Source organism: Lactuca sativa, chromosome 7, assembly GCF_002870075.4.
Source record: "Lactuca sativa cultivar Salinas chromosome 7, Lsat_Salinas_v11, whole genome shotgun sequence".
Lineage (NCBI taxonomy): Eukaryota > Viridiplantae > Streptophyta > Magnoliopsida > Asterales > Asteraceae > Lactuca > Lactuca sativa.
Genome location: NC_056629.2, coordinates 204702080 through 204716462, shown reverse-complemented (window position 1 = coordinate 204716462; position 14383 = coordinate 204702080). Strand labels below are relative to the sequence as shown.

The window sequence follows — 14383 nt, the reverse complement described above, 5'->3', positions numbered from 1 at the left end:
TTATTCCCTTTTGTCCTTTTCTTTAGTAGTTTATATAGTAGTTAGGAGTATGAGTGAGGTAGCTAAGAATTAATCTGTAAAGAACTTTGTTCTTCTTGGAGAGATCATTCCTCTCGAATGAATGGAAATCTATCTTTAATTTTTTGGTATTATTGAGTGTTTTGTTGCTGTGAATCTGTTAGAATGCCTGGGGTATATGATAGATTCAACAAGGATCTATCAATTGGTATCAGAGCTTCTGATCCAATGGGAGGAGCATCAAAGGAAGTTGTTGCTGTCAAAAAGGGAGTAACAGCCAACATAATCAGGTGCTGTTCCCACTAACTAAACAGCCAATAACAGTCATAATACTAAAAGGACCAAAGTACCCCTACAGCCAAAAAGATAACAGAATAACTCTTTAGAAACTAAAAGCACTATAGGATTAGTTAGGTTTATCAAGAGCTCTCAAGATCGCCCTACGTTCATCTGGATTTGACAAAGGCACATAAAAAAGGTTCTCAAATCTTGTGGGTCTTAAGGGTGCCTGATCCATCAGCTCGGGCCTAAAATGATGTAATTATAATAATTTGACATGAATAAAGCGATTTATTAAAAAAAAGAAAAGAAAAGATGATGTATCAAACTGCAGGTTAGCTCAAGGATAATTATGGTATTTATTAGTTTTAAGTTTTTTAGAAGAGACTCTATATAGTGGAATGAAAAAATGTGGTTTTTATTATCACGCTCGTCTCCTTTTCCATCCTCAAACCCCTCTCCCCCTACTTCACTTCACTGTAAACTTAATACAACTAAAAGTTTATTTCAATTAAATATTCACAATTATCTTAGAAATGAAAAGCATTAATCAGTTTCAAATAGGTTTAAAAATTAAATGATGAAGGGATTGGGTGGCAATGGATAAAGTAGGAAGCATTGAAGAAGAAATGGGAACATACTCTAAATTATCTTCATTTTAAGAATGGTCGTTACGGTTTATGATAGATGTAAGAATAGAATTTCATATGTTCACCTCAATTTCATGCACATCTAGTTGATTTTAGGATAATAATTCTAGAATGTGAAAACATCGAATGGATTAAAAGAAAGGTATTTATGATCATCACCTCATGTTAGGCACGCTGAGTGGATGCTCACCACTTTGTTAGAAACATATTAATGTGAAATCAGAATTTTAGATATTCTGATCTTGAACAACATCATATGAATTTTAAAGGAAGGTAAATAAAAATAAATAAATAAATACTACCTCTTTAAAAGTCTATCTGTTAGAACCACACCTTCAGGGTTGTTAAAATGTCAACCTGAGGAAAAAAAATAAACCTAAGGTTCCATTGACATCATGAGTTATATTAATGTATAGAAAAAGAGTAGAAATATTGAAATGGTTAGTGTCTTCATGATCTGTAAATTATATTACTAATAGTAGGTGATATGAAGTCTAGATCTACATAAATTCCACCTCTAAAGAGCATGTTTTTTTCCATATAAGCTAAAATAAAGATCTATGAATGAACGACATCATGTCCAAAAGAAGCTTTAAAAGCCAAAATCGTTGGATCAATATCTGAAAAATACTGGAGACGGTGAAATCAAGTTCATGTTTTGGTCATGAAAAAGGGTCAAATGGTGGTGAAAAAGGGTTCTTGGGATTTTTTAGAGAGTTGGGTAAAAGTAATTTTCCATGGATATCCAGTTTGAATGTGTACTTTTTCCAACATTGGGCTTGCCTACAACAAGTACTTATCCTGTAATTATACATAAATGTGTGAATCGTTTGTTTTATACAATATTTGTGAAATTGTGAGCTTTATTGAAGAAAAAAATAAGGTCGGTTGTATACAATGACCGATAATGATGATTTCTTTTAATTTTTCATTACCTATCATCATCATCAATTTCTAAATTGAAGCAATACAGTCATGAAAAATATTTTAAGGATACTGAGTACCGTCATGGTTAAGGTCAGCAAGATAACCAAGATCTTCCATCTCATAATCGTCTAGAATCGTCATGTTCATATCTTATAATAGTGCAATCCGATACAACAAATTCCCCAAACATCTCTACAAAAGGAACATCTACACCCTATAAGAATTAATTTAGTTTTCCCCAAAATAGGATTCAGTAAAGCTAACATATACATAGTCAAACATACCTCCATTTGCGATGAAAAGCCTTTAATTTCCATTTGTAGTATTTGTTTCGCATCTACTTGTCCTCTAAGTCAACCACTTTCTTAAAGCATCTATTACCAATTGGATGTAGAAGTTCCTCTCCTTTATTAGTCTGTAACATTATCAAATGGAAGTAGAACCGAAAGTTTACTATTACCACTTAAGCAAAAAAAATTAGATGTATACATAAACACACGTACACACACACACAGTAAGATACACAGCTGCAGACACTAACACATCCATTCATAGCAAAACATAAACGCAAAATCTCACAAAATTTCGATGCCTAATACCAATGATGTTATCTTGAAGGAACTCACAGTCGTCTTCATCAAGAACATTGTTCCGCTTCGATTCTCTACCAGGATTCATGCAACATAAATCAGAAAGATAGCCATTGACTCACACTAAATTTAAGATTGTCAAATTGATCTTACTTCTTTTCTTATTCTTTTTCCTCTCATCATCAATATCTGCCCTTTCATGTTCATAAGCATCCTGCTCATCTTCATCAACATCATCTACTATGAAATCATCTTTCTCATACTCATCAACTTCAATTTCTGTTTCGTCAAGGCCATGAGCAAAAACATGATAGTTGTAAAATCCAAAACTTTCCGGAAACAAATATAAAAAAAGATTACATATAACGATTAAAAAAAAGCTTAAAGTACCTTTTGAGAAAACAATAGCATTCTAAATATTCATTCTTGATACATAAAGATTATTGAAAATTCATACCATCTTCTTCGTTATCGTCGCTATCACGATCTTCACTATCAACAACGTCTACATCAATTCCATGTTGAATATTATATGCTCAATGACTAAACCTAACTGGAATATCAATTATAATGTATCAATACTAAAACATCAAGTCGTAATAGCATATATAAGAAGTCATTCGAGTAAATCAACTCTTTTATGTAGAAAACAATCCGGTAAGTGAAAGGAAGAACATATGGAAACTTCGTATTTTAATAGTATTTACTCTTTTAGTACCTCCATCACCATCATCAAACTTGTAAATTGAATCAACTTATTAAAACCCTAAATAGTGCTCCAAAAAATCCATGTGCTTCGAAGTCGGTTGGTCTCAATTACCTGTTGACACTGCGTGAAAAACATAATCAATGGGTAAGAAAACATCTTCCTTGTTTTCAATTACGGGATCCTTCCCTCTCCATCCTCAGATTCCATGATTCCGCAAGTTGGTAGGAGTTTCCTTTGGAGGACGACTCTACATCAGCAGGAACCTTCTTCCAACACGAAGTTCATCACCATACTCTACTGAGTTTCCATAAAGGGAACTAAAGATCTCAGAATCCGAGTAAAGAAGAACCGAAATAAAATCGACTGGAGAGAAACATGTTGCATCCAAACGTATATGTCTGGATTCGGAAGCAAACAATATGAATAGAAGTAGATTGAAATAATTGAAAAAGAGTAAGTCGACATCAAATGGAAAACATCAATAGGCCGTGAAGAAAAAAGGTCATTGAACAATACTTGCGGTAAAAAAATCCGAAAAGAAAATGAGGGGTAGAAGAGGTAAAGAGTTTGGAAGAGTGAAACTGCATTGCAATAGCAATCGGAATTTGCGAATGAAATTTATGATGATGGAAGATGCCTGAAGTAGATGTAAATGAAGATTCCAGTCGGAAACGAATAAGAGATGAAATCGGGGAATATCTGGGCAGAGACAGAACGAAGGACAAAGAAAAGAGGAATGGTGGAAGAAGAAGAGAGATAGAGAGCACAGATAAGAGGGTAGTTTGGAAGAGTAGGCGGTGTGACACAAACGAATGGATTTTTTGGGTGGTGAGTGACACGTGGACAAAACACATATCACTCCCTGAAAGAAGCGGTGCATTACACCTGGTAACCTTGGTAGACAACCAACTGATAAAGAGCACGTGTGCACCAACAATTTAAATAATGACATAAAAGACCTAAGGCAAAGAAAAAGATGGATTTGAACATACAGGGGACTAATTTTTCCAAATCCTTTGGAAATTTACTCTAATTAAGATAGGAGAATTTTAATTAATATATATATATATATATATATATATATATATATATATATATATATATATATATATATATATATATATATATATATATATATATATATATATATAACAATAAGCAAAATGATTAAAAGAAAATAAAACAAGTAGTATTTTTTACAAATAATTAATTAAAAAGTTTTAATCTAATAAAATAATATTTATTAGTATATAAATAGTATATATTAAAAAAATATTTATTAATATATAATAATAAATAAAGGTTAATCCAATAAAATTAAATTAAAAAAGAATTAATTAAAAGGTAATAATCCACTAAAATAATATTTGTTAATATATAAATATAATTTATTAATTATATTATTTATTAATATATAATAATCCAATAAAAAATAATACAGTAAGAAAGAAAGAAAATAAAATAAAAAAGATTTAATCTATAATAATTCAATAAAATGAAAAAAAAAATTACATAAACGGTCTTTAAAGTTTAGTAATAAAAAACAACTACAAAATGATCCAAAAGAGTAAAACTGTTATTTTTAAAAAGTTAAGATGAGATAGTGACCAAAACCAAGGAGGAAACTTATGTATGACCTCTTGATTTTTTTTTTCATAACTATCCCTTAACTATTAAAATTTTTACATATTAAGCCTAAAACTATAAATTTTGACTTTGTTCCACATGTTCTTCAATTTTAATATATATTTTATTTTAGGCCCCTAATCAACACTTCAAGCTCCGTTACCGACCAAAACCACAAAAAACCACAAAATAGAAACATTTTTTGCTAATAAACTTTTTTTAACCTTACCTAAAGTAATCGACAATTCTCATTGTAGTTTTTTCTTTGTTTTATTTTGAAGTATCGACAACTACATTTAAATTATATATTTATTGTAAAATACATTCATTTCATGATATATATATATATATATATATATATATATATATATATATATATATATATATATATATATATATATATATATATATATATATATATATATAATCTAATTAAAAGCTTGGGGTCCGGTTCTGTTGATGACTTTTTTTTTTCAGTGACGACCCGTGAGTACATCTTATAAAAATAAAAAATAAAATACTAATCATAAAATCGAGCATAGTACTATATCGGAGAGAAAAAAAATTAAAAGAAAAAAATTTGGATCATTAAAATTGAATCATGGATCATAAAAAATGAATCATGGATCATAAAAATATCCATACTTCAATTTTACTACTCCAAAAAAGTTTTGATTTTTTTTCTCTCTAATATAGTACTATGCTTGATTTTATGATTTGTATTTGTTTTTAATTTTTTTTTCAACTTTTTTAAGGTGTCGAGTATTCATCGAAAAAAGAGTTCTCACTGATCTTGTTTCTATAAACTTAATAAAGCTTTAATATCTAAATATAACTAAAATATAAAATGAAATGTTGTTAAATTTGGGACCAAACCCGACAAAAGAAATAAAATGATATAGTATACTAAGTGTTTAGAGTAACCTATTAACAAAGTTTACAACTCTAATGGTAAAAGTTAAGCTTTTCAAATAATAAAAAAACTTTTAAAAAGACTACCATTGCAGATGCTTTTAGAGCATACAACACCTGCTTACATCCAAAAAACGGGCGAAATCAGGTTCAGATCTCATTATTTGATCCATATGCAATCATCTTCAGGTCATCCGTTCACCTCCCTTGGCAATTTGTTTCTCGAATGTGTGATGCACTGTAATCACAATCACAAGGTCAGAGCATGGACTATACAAACTAGCAAAGAATCAAGAAATCTACGGGCATGGGTTTCTTAGATTTTGTTTTCCTAAGCTCGCCATAGAATCTTGATAGAAGACTCTGAATCTTGTTGGATCTCAAATGTCTTTCTATTATGATCTTCCTTATCCCAAAATTCTGAGGAATTTGTTGTGGCTTTTGTTGTTTGATGTGTATCATCTTTACTTTTCCGAAGAACAAGCTGAGCTGCAAAAGAAGTCCAATTGCTCTTTATGGAAAATGAAATAATGTTGTGTGATGAATTCATTGATGTGGTCTGCCTCAATGAACCAAACGGAATATATCCCATATGTGTCTTTCCTTTCCCAATATATTCGGGCTTTGGTGCTTCATGAGACTCCTGCCAAAGCTCAAATCGAGAATCTTCTTCATGTGGCTCATGCTTGATGACTATATCAATATCCAGACTTACGTCGTTGGTAACAACGCGTATTAAGAACCCAGAAAAGTCATTGTACCAATCTTCTGGAAGACGCAGTTTAAAAGTGCAATCCCTATCATGTCGAATACGCACTGAATTTGAGTCCACCTTGAGATGTGGATAACGTATTGTAAACGTGTTCCCCCTAAAGAACCTACCTACAAAATTCTTTCGAATCTGAGGTTGAAGACCGACACTGATAAAGTGATATTCGATAGCATTTCCCTGCCATGCATGGAGAAGACTTAGCGGTTATTGTTCATATGTTTTGGTTTATAAGATAAAGATAAAAAAATTAAAAGGTACCTATAGCCAAACCTGGAGCATGGAGTCTAATAATTTGTAACCATAGAGTGGATGTACTTTGTAACTCCCATGAAACGAGACTTTCCACAACCATTTACAGTTTGAAACATCTCCAAAGCTTTCAAGTGAGCTACAACCATCGGCATTAATGACAGCTATACTTGACGGCAGCTCTGACAACTCTACTAGACAATAGCAGTTTGTCACATTGAGCCATTTGAGTTGAGGAAGTCGCACCTGACTAAAGCTTAATCGTGAAAATTTATTTGATTCTAGATTGAGTTCTTGCAAATTGGGTAGCTCCCAAACACCAGAGCCTATGTCTTCATCTCCCAACTGGCAGCTGCTGAGGTTCAACTTTCTTAAGCCGAGTTCTTGCAAACCGTGAAAGAACCGTAGTAATCCTATACGGTTCTTGTTGTTGTGAGGTAAACAACATTCTACACCAGGAAGATTGCTGCAACCACACATCCAACAAGTAACAAAAAATCCTGTACAAGGTTGATAAGATGCAACTTCTTTCCCACTATTATCCAAATGAACATCTGGTATGTTGTCTACGACACTAAAAAGTTTGGGGCAATATGAGAATGAAAGGGTCTCAAGTTTCTTTAGTCGACTAATGGGTGGAAATCTCTTAAATTTGGAACAAAACTTTATAGATAAGAAAACAAGCCTTTCCAACCGTCCAATCGATGGATGAATCTCTTCTAAACACTCGCATTCAGAAAGAGTGAATCTTTCAACATTTGGAAGTCCATCAAAATCTGGTGTCGTGATTAGTTTACTCAAACAGTGAAGTTCCAATATCTTCAAATTTGGCAGCAGCTGTTGTATACAACATCAAACAAGTCAAACATGTATCCAGGTGATAAGATTTTCAGAATAACTAGCAACACGGACTTCTCAGATACTTTATATTTTGAACTGTTTGATTAAATATCTATAAATCACTTCATTATGACAAAATAATGAAAGGTTTTTTTAACCCAAATTCATGATATCAAATGTTTTATATTAGTTATTAATCAACAAAAAAATATATCAAAATCTCAACGAAATAACAATGTAGTATCTATTTTCGAAAAAGCAAAAAAAAAAATGTATTTCTCAACCTTACCTTTTTTTTTTGGAAAAAATCTAATTACTTCTAAGAAAGGGTAACAAATAATACCGCTCAGCTAGAAGACTTTTGGTTTATGAAGCTTATTTGGATACCAAGCATTACAATGACTAATCTTTTGCATATCATGTGTAACAAGTTTTATTTAAAAAGTTTAGAGTAAATTACAAATTTGGTTCCGATGGTTTGCTAATTTCGTAGGTAGGTATAGTGACTTTTTAAAATTTAAAATTACATATTCGGTTCTTTTGCCTATCAAATTTGAAAAGATTATTATATCATTCACAATATTTATAAATTGATAAATACCCCACCCCTGCTTAGGGATGTTCACTATTTTAGGTAAAATCGTATTGTCCAATTGTCTAAGTTGCATTGGACTATATAGTTCAGATTTTTTATTGGTTTTAACAAGAACTAAACTATTATTTTGCATTTTTGATTCGTTTTGATTACTAAATTGTCAATAGTCCAAATAAACAAAATAAAAATTATTAATTTATATATTTATATAGTTTTAATGTGTATCTTTAACTTTATATTAAATTATTAACATTTTTTCTGTTATTTCTATTAAAAGGCATGCCCATCAAAAATTCATAATTAATATAAATTATAATTCACAAACAAGCCAACATTTATGTCCTATATTTGGAGAACCGAATTATGAAAACCAATCCAAAATAATTCTAATATGGATGGTTCAGATCATATTTCAATTTCGTTCGGAGACTATGAAGATCACTATTTAGAAAATCGATATCAATTTGGATTCACTTGACAAATCGAATTGATTCATCCAAACAAACAACCTTACACCCACCCATCCCACATCCTCTTACCCTTTACCTTATCGATTACCTTCTTTTACAATCTTAACTTTGTCTTCTCTGGTTCACTCCTACTCCAACACAACCACAAGTGACCCCTGCATCATGGCATTGTGCCACTAACGACCACCACACCACAAAATGCTAGTGTATATAACTTGGAGTCTCCCTTCTATCGTAAGGGCTCTTTTAAAGAAACAATTTTGGACTTCACATATATCATACATGCTATCAGAGCTATGTTAACTATGGTATCAGAGTTGGTGTCCCACACTATGACATCCCCATTTTTATGATCCGAAAAGACCTTTACTTTATTCTTTTTAAAACAAAGTATTCTTTATATTTCAGTATTTGTCCTATAAAAGTATTTCTGAATAAATGTTTTTCATTGATTATTAAAAACATGAGATGTCATAACTGATACAAGGAACAGAAACATAAACGTAGTCATTGTCGACTTTACTGTTGGATTAAGGTGTCTAAGTCAATAACTAAATTGATATACTCTTGAATTAGAAGCAAATTCCTTTTTGGGTTGCCTGCGAAACTAGTAACTAATTAGAATGACAGTTGGAGATACAGGTTAATTTGTTAGTTTATTATATGAATAATAAACTAATTGGAAATTGAAATATATGATTTATTAATATATTATATGATTAATTGATTAATTAGAATTGATTTGGATTTAATTCTAAGACTAATTAGAATTAATCATTCAAATTACTATTTGCTTTCCATGGGAGTTTCCTTAAACAAGTATAAATAGGACACCATGGGTGCCTATTTTTGACACACATACTGGCTTTCATAGAGCCGAATTTATGCTCAAGTCTCCTCTCTCCTCAAGTCTTCTTGCTACTAGGGTTTTGGGTACAAGCCATTAGAGACATCTATTCCTTTGGTGCTAGCTTTCCAAGATCTAGAAGAAGGATTCTACTTTGATTATATATAGAAACAATCAAAAGGTATGTAACCCTTATTTTATGTATGAATTTCGATTTCATAGCCTCTCTCCTAGGGTTTTCTTGATATTCATAGTTAGTTGTCATCAATAGAGAAAACATAGATCCTTTCTAAGTTGCATGTGAACTTAAGGATTTAAGTGTATTTCCGCCACATGTAATTTTTGTTTATAACCTAGAAAACTCATCAGTGGTATCAGAGCCATAAGTTTTCTATTTGATTGTGCACTAGAATGAATTGATCAAAAGAAGTATAAGGGATTATGACTAAATTTGAATGATTTAAATTAATTTTTTAATTGGTAAATAATTATTTAATCCATGAAATTAAATTATTTAATTAATTGTTTAATTGGTAAATAATATGATTTGAATTTATTTAATTAATTTTTTAATTAATATAAAAGATTAAATCATTATTTAGTTTAAAAGTAATTATTATTAATTGTATAATTCGAAAAAAAATAATTTTAAACCCTCGCATTTTAAAAAGTTTAAAATCCACCTTATATGATATATATATATATATATATATATATATATATATATATATATATATATATATATATATATATATATATATGATTAAAAGTTTAATATATTATATGGATAAGATACGTCAGTCAAATCGCTAGTACGCCTGATTCACAAAGTCATACTTTAAAGGAGGTATAAGGAAGCGGCCTATAAAATGATCGTTGAATGAGTGTCCACTCTCACCCGTCGCTCCCTTGTATGGTGGAGGGCCGTTAGTTGAACAAATTTGATAGGACATAACCTCTTAAAAGCATGGTACTATAAATTAACTAAACCTTTTTGAGTAAATCCCAATTCTAGTTACTTTAGGACAAAAAATGTGAAGTGTATTCTAGTCCATAAAAATGCACATCACTCATTATAAGTCGTTAGTAGAGCGTGCGTACTTAACCGACATACTAATTTTGGACTATAAAGTTGAGTGATGGATAAATCAAAATTTATTATTGTTAATAGAGTGTGTGTGGTTTACCGGCACATTAATTTGAGATGATAAATGACATTGAGGTTGTCAAGCGGGTTTGCATAGTTATTCACATATTATTTGTGATCCTCGGCATCCCAATCATAAATTTGAAGAGCATAATCTGAGATTAAACATGTCATTGATAAAATTCAATGAATCTCAAACGATATAGGAGTTTCATGCTAGATTAAAATCAATAAATTTTGTATTATCTACCTTAATAAATTCACAATTAGATTATGACATCCCTCTTCTTTGTTGTGAATTGTATTTTGGATCCTAGCCTTGAATATTTATTTTGAGTTAAAATATTAAGGATTTATATCACTAACTAAAACTAAGTCTCTTTAAAATATTTCTGGACACGGTGAACTCATTGCTACTCAAGTTGGCTCCTCCCACTCAAACTTCTCTCTACTTTCGATTTTGTCAAAAGAGAAGCTCACCGGTCCCAACTACATGGATTGGATAAGGAACTAGAAAATGACTCTTCATTATGAGGTCAAGGAATATGTCCTTGAAAATCTTCTTGTCAAAATCGATGTATCCACCATTACTCCTAGGGAAATTGCTTCATTCAATCACCATTCTGATGATGCCACATAGGTCGCTTGAATCATGGTGGCCACTATGGCTCCTGAGCTGGCCAAGTTCTATGAGGACTAATGACCATACAAGATGGCTCTTGACCTTGCTGGAAAGTTCCACAAGAAGGTGAGACAAGAGTGATTCGAAGTGGTCAAATCTTTCATGTTGTGCAAGCTCAAGGAAGGAGAGCCTATTTGTCCTCACATACAAAAGATTCACATATATGTGGAGAAACTCCATAAGATCAATGTGTTGTTTGATGATGAGTTGGCCATTGATATGGTCCTTAACTCATTACCTCCTAGTTATGATCAGCTCGTTCTAGCCTATCATTTGAACAATACGGAGAAGACATTGACCGAGCTTCATAAATTGTTGCAAACTGCTGAGTCGGGGATGAAGAGAAATCATGCCTCTAATGCAAACAAATCCTCGTGTCCTTGCTATTAGATTTGGCAAAGGTTAGAAAAAGAAGGCTCATTCCTAATCTACCAGGAAAGGGAAGGCCCGTGCTAAAGGGTCTAGCACTGGGTCAAAGTTGAAACCCAACTTTGATGTCCCTACGGTCAGTGATCCAAAGGAGGTCACTTGCTTCCACTATGGTGGAAAGGGTCATTGGAGAAGAAGCTGCCCTTAGTACCTTCAGGACTTGAAAGATGGAAAGATCAAGTCGTCCTCTTCAGGTATTTACACTATTCAAGTTAATAACACACAACTTTCTCATTCTTGGGTCCTTGACATAGGATGTGGTTTCCATATTTGTTCTGATTTGCAAGGACTAAGCAAAAGTGAGGAGGTGAAGCATGGGAAGCTCAATCTAATCATGCGGAATATGAGATCTTCACCTGTTACCAAGATTGGAACACATGGGATTATGCTTAGTAGTGCTGTTAGGGTTAATTTAATTAATTGTTGTTATTCGTCAGATATGATGCGAAACATTATTTCATTTCATGCACTATATAGAAAAGGTTTTAGATATTCATTTGATAATGAAGTTGGTTCTATTTTTGCTTATCATATGGGTGTTTTTATGTTTGAAGCTTTACCTTGTAATGGTGTGTATGAAACTGTGACTTGTGTTGATAACCTGGGCAATAGTGTGTTTCATATTGATTTGTCCAATGATGTGGAAAAATCATATTTGTGGCATTTTCATCTTGGGCACATAAACAAGAAACACATCGCCCAAATCCAAAATGATGGAGTGTTGGAATCATTTGATCTTAGGACAAATGATGAATGCGAATCATGTCTCTTGGGCAAGATGACAAAATCACCTTTCACTGGATCATGTGAATGAGGTGAAGGGTTGTTGGACCTAATCCATTCGGATGTATAGGTACCTTTCATATATACCACAAGATATGTCAATCGATACTACGTGACATTTATAGATGATGATAGCAGATATGGTTATATCTACTTAATCAAACATAAATCGGAAACCTTTGAAAAGTTCAAAGAGTTTAAGCACGAGGTCGAGAGTTAATTAGGCGGGAAGATAAAGATGCTCAGATTTGACAGAGTTGGTGAGTATCTTAGTATCGAGTTCTACGACTATATTAGGGAATATGGAATTATTTCACAATTGACTCCTCCCAGAACACCACAACTTAATGGTTTGGATGAGAGGCGTAATCAAATGTTACTTGACATGGTTCGTTCCATGATGAGTCGAGCTTCTTTTCCTATTCATTTTTGGCGGTATGCCTTAGAGACAACCGCCCATATCGTGAATCTTGTTCCAACAAAGAAGGTTTCCAAAACACCTCATGAGATGTGGACAGGGAAAGCTCCCTCGCTCGCACATATCAAGGTATGGGGTTGTGGAGCACTCATAAGATGAGAGATGGATGATAAACTTGGACCCAGAGCTGAGAAGTGTTATTTCATTGGCTATCCACAGAAATCCTTTGAATATTTTTTCTGCAGACCTGGTGATAACGTGGTCTTTGTATCTCGAAGAAGAGTCTTTCGCGAGAAAGAGCTAATATTCAAAGATGACAGTGGAGTGCTATTGATCTTCAAGAAATTTAGGAGTCATCCAATTAAGGAACCTCATACAACACTAGCACTCAACATGAGGAAGACGTTCCAGTTGAGCGAGTTGACAACTCATCACCCCTTCTTCGTTCCAACATGCTTAGTATGCCACCTGAGTTATATGGTTTCCATATTACTGCATATGGTGACACATTTGTTAGTGATCGTACATTGGTAAATTTAGATGAACTTGCTAACTACAATGACGCAATGGCAGGCCCTGAAGCTGCTAAATGGAATGAGGAAATGGGCAGTGATATTCGGTCCATGTATGCTAACCAAGTATGGAACATGGTTGATCATGTGCCTGGTCGAAAGACAGTTGGGTGCAAATGGATATTTAAAAAGAAGACTGACATGGATGGGAATGCACACACCTATAAAGCTAGGCTAGTTGCAAAGAGATTTACTCATACCCAAGGGGTTGACTATGATGAGACATTTTCACCGATAGCTAAGATAAAGCCTATTAGGATTATGCTTGTTATAGATGCATTTCATGATTATGAAATTTGGCAGATGGATGTTAAAACCACCTTTCTTAATGGGAAGCTATCTAAGGACGTCTACATGAGTCATCCAGAGGTTTTTATACACACCAAGTTTCCTGATAGGGTATGTAAGCTTGAGAAATCCATTTATGGATTAAAACAAGCATATCGCAGTTGGAATCTCTGCTTCCATGAGATAGTCAATGAGTTTGGGTTCTCTAGAAGTGAATATGAGTCTTGTGTATACGTCAATGCTAATTGGGAGTATAGTGACTTTCCTAGTCTTGTATGTTGACGACATACTCTTTATAGGGAACGACATTCCAACCTTGTATATTCTAAGAATAAGGATTCACTCGGATAGAAAAAATTGTCTTATTGGTCTTATCCAAGGCACATATTTGGATAAAATTATGAAGCGTTTCATTATTCAAAATTCAAATAAAGGGGAATTGCCTATTCGTAGTACTATTATGTTTAATAAGACTCAAAGTCCAAGTATTGATGAAGAGATAGCTTATATGAGTCAAGTCCCATATGCTTAGGCTGTAAGATCGATTATGTATGCAATGACCTGTACTCTCAATGATGTG

General features: G+C 32.7%; 1 protein-coding gene and 1 long non-coding RNA gene across 3 annotated transcripts in view; both read right to left on the bottom strand.

Annotated features, from left to right (window-relative positions):
* Positions 1-1287: 1287 nt before the first annotated feature.
* Positions 1288-4185, bottom strand: LOC111884750 (uncharacterized). Of its 2 annotated transcripts, XR_006185145.1 has the most exons (6): positions 3183-4185; positions 2922-3017; positions 2618-2743; positions 2474-2538; positions 2159-2289; positions 1288-2066 (listed from the first exon to the last, which is right to left on the bottom strand). It is a non-coding gene; the product is annotated as an uncharacterized LOC111884750 (long non-coding RNA). The 2 variants fall into 2 exon arrangements; XR_008225002.1 differs by having other exon boundaries at positions 2159-2538.
* A 1498-nt stretch (positions 4186-5683) lies between these two features.
* The window catches only part of LOC111884754 (disease resistance protein RPV1), a gene marked incomplete at its 5' end in the record, with an annotated part of 36450 nt that continues 27750 nt past the window's right edge, over positions 5684-14383 (bottom strand). Inside the window, 2 exon segments of the mRNA XM_052765437.1 lie at positions 5684-6660; positions 6754-7569. Of these exon segments, the coding sequence (XP_052621397.1) occupies positions 6043-6660; positions 6754-7569 (1434 nt within the window).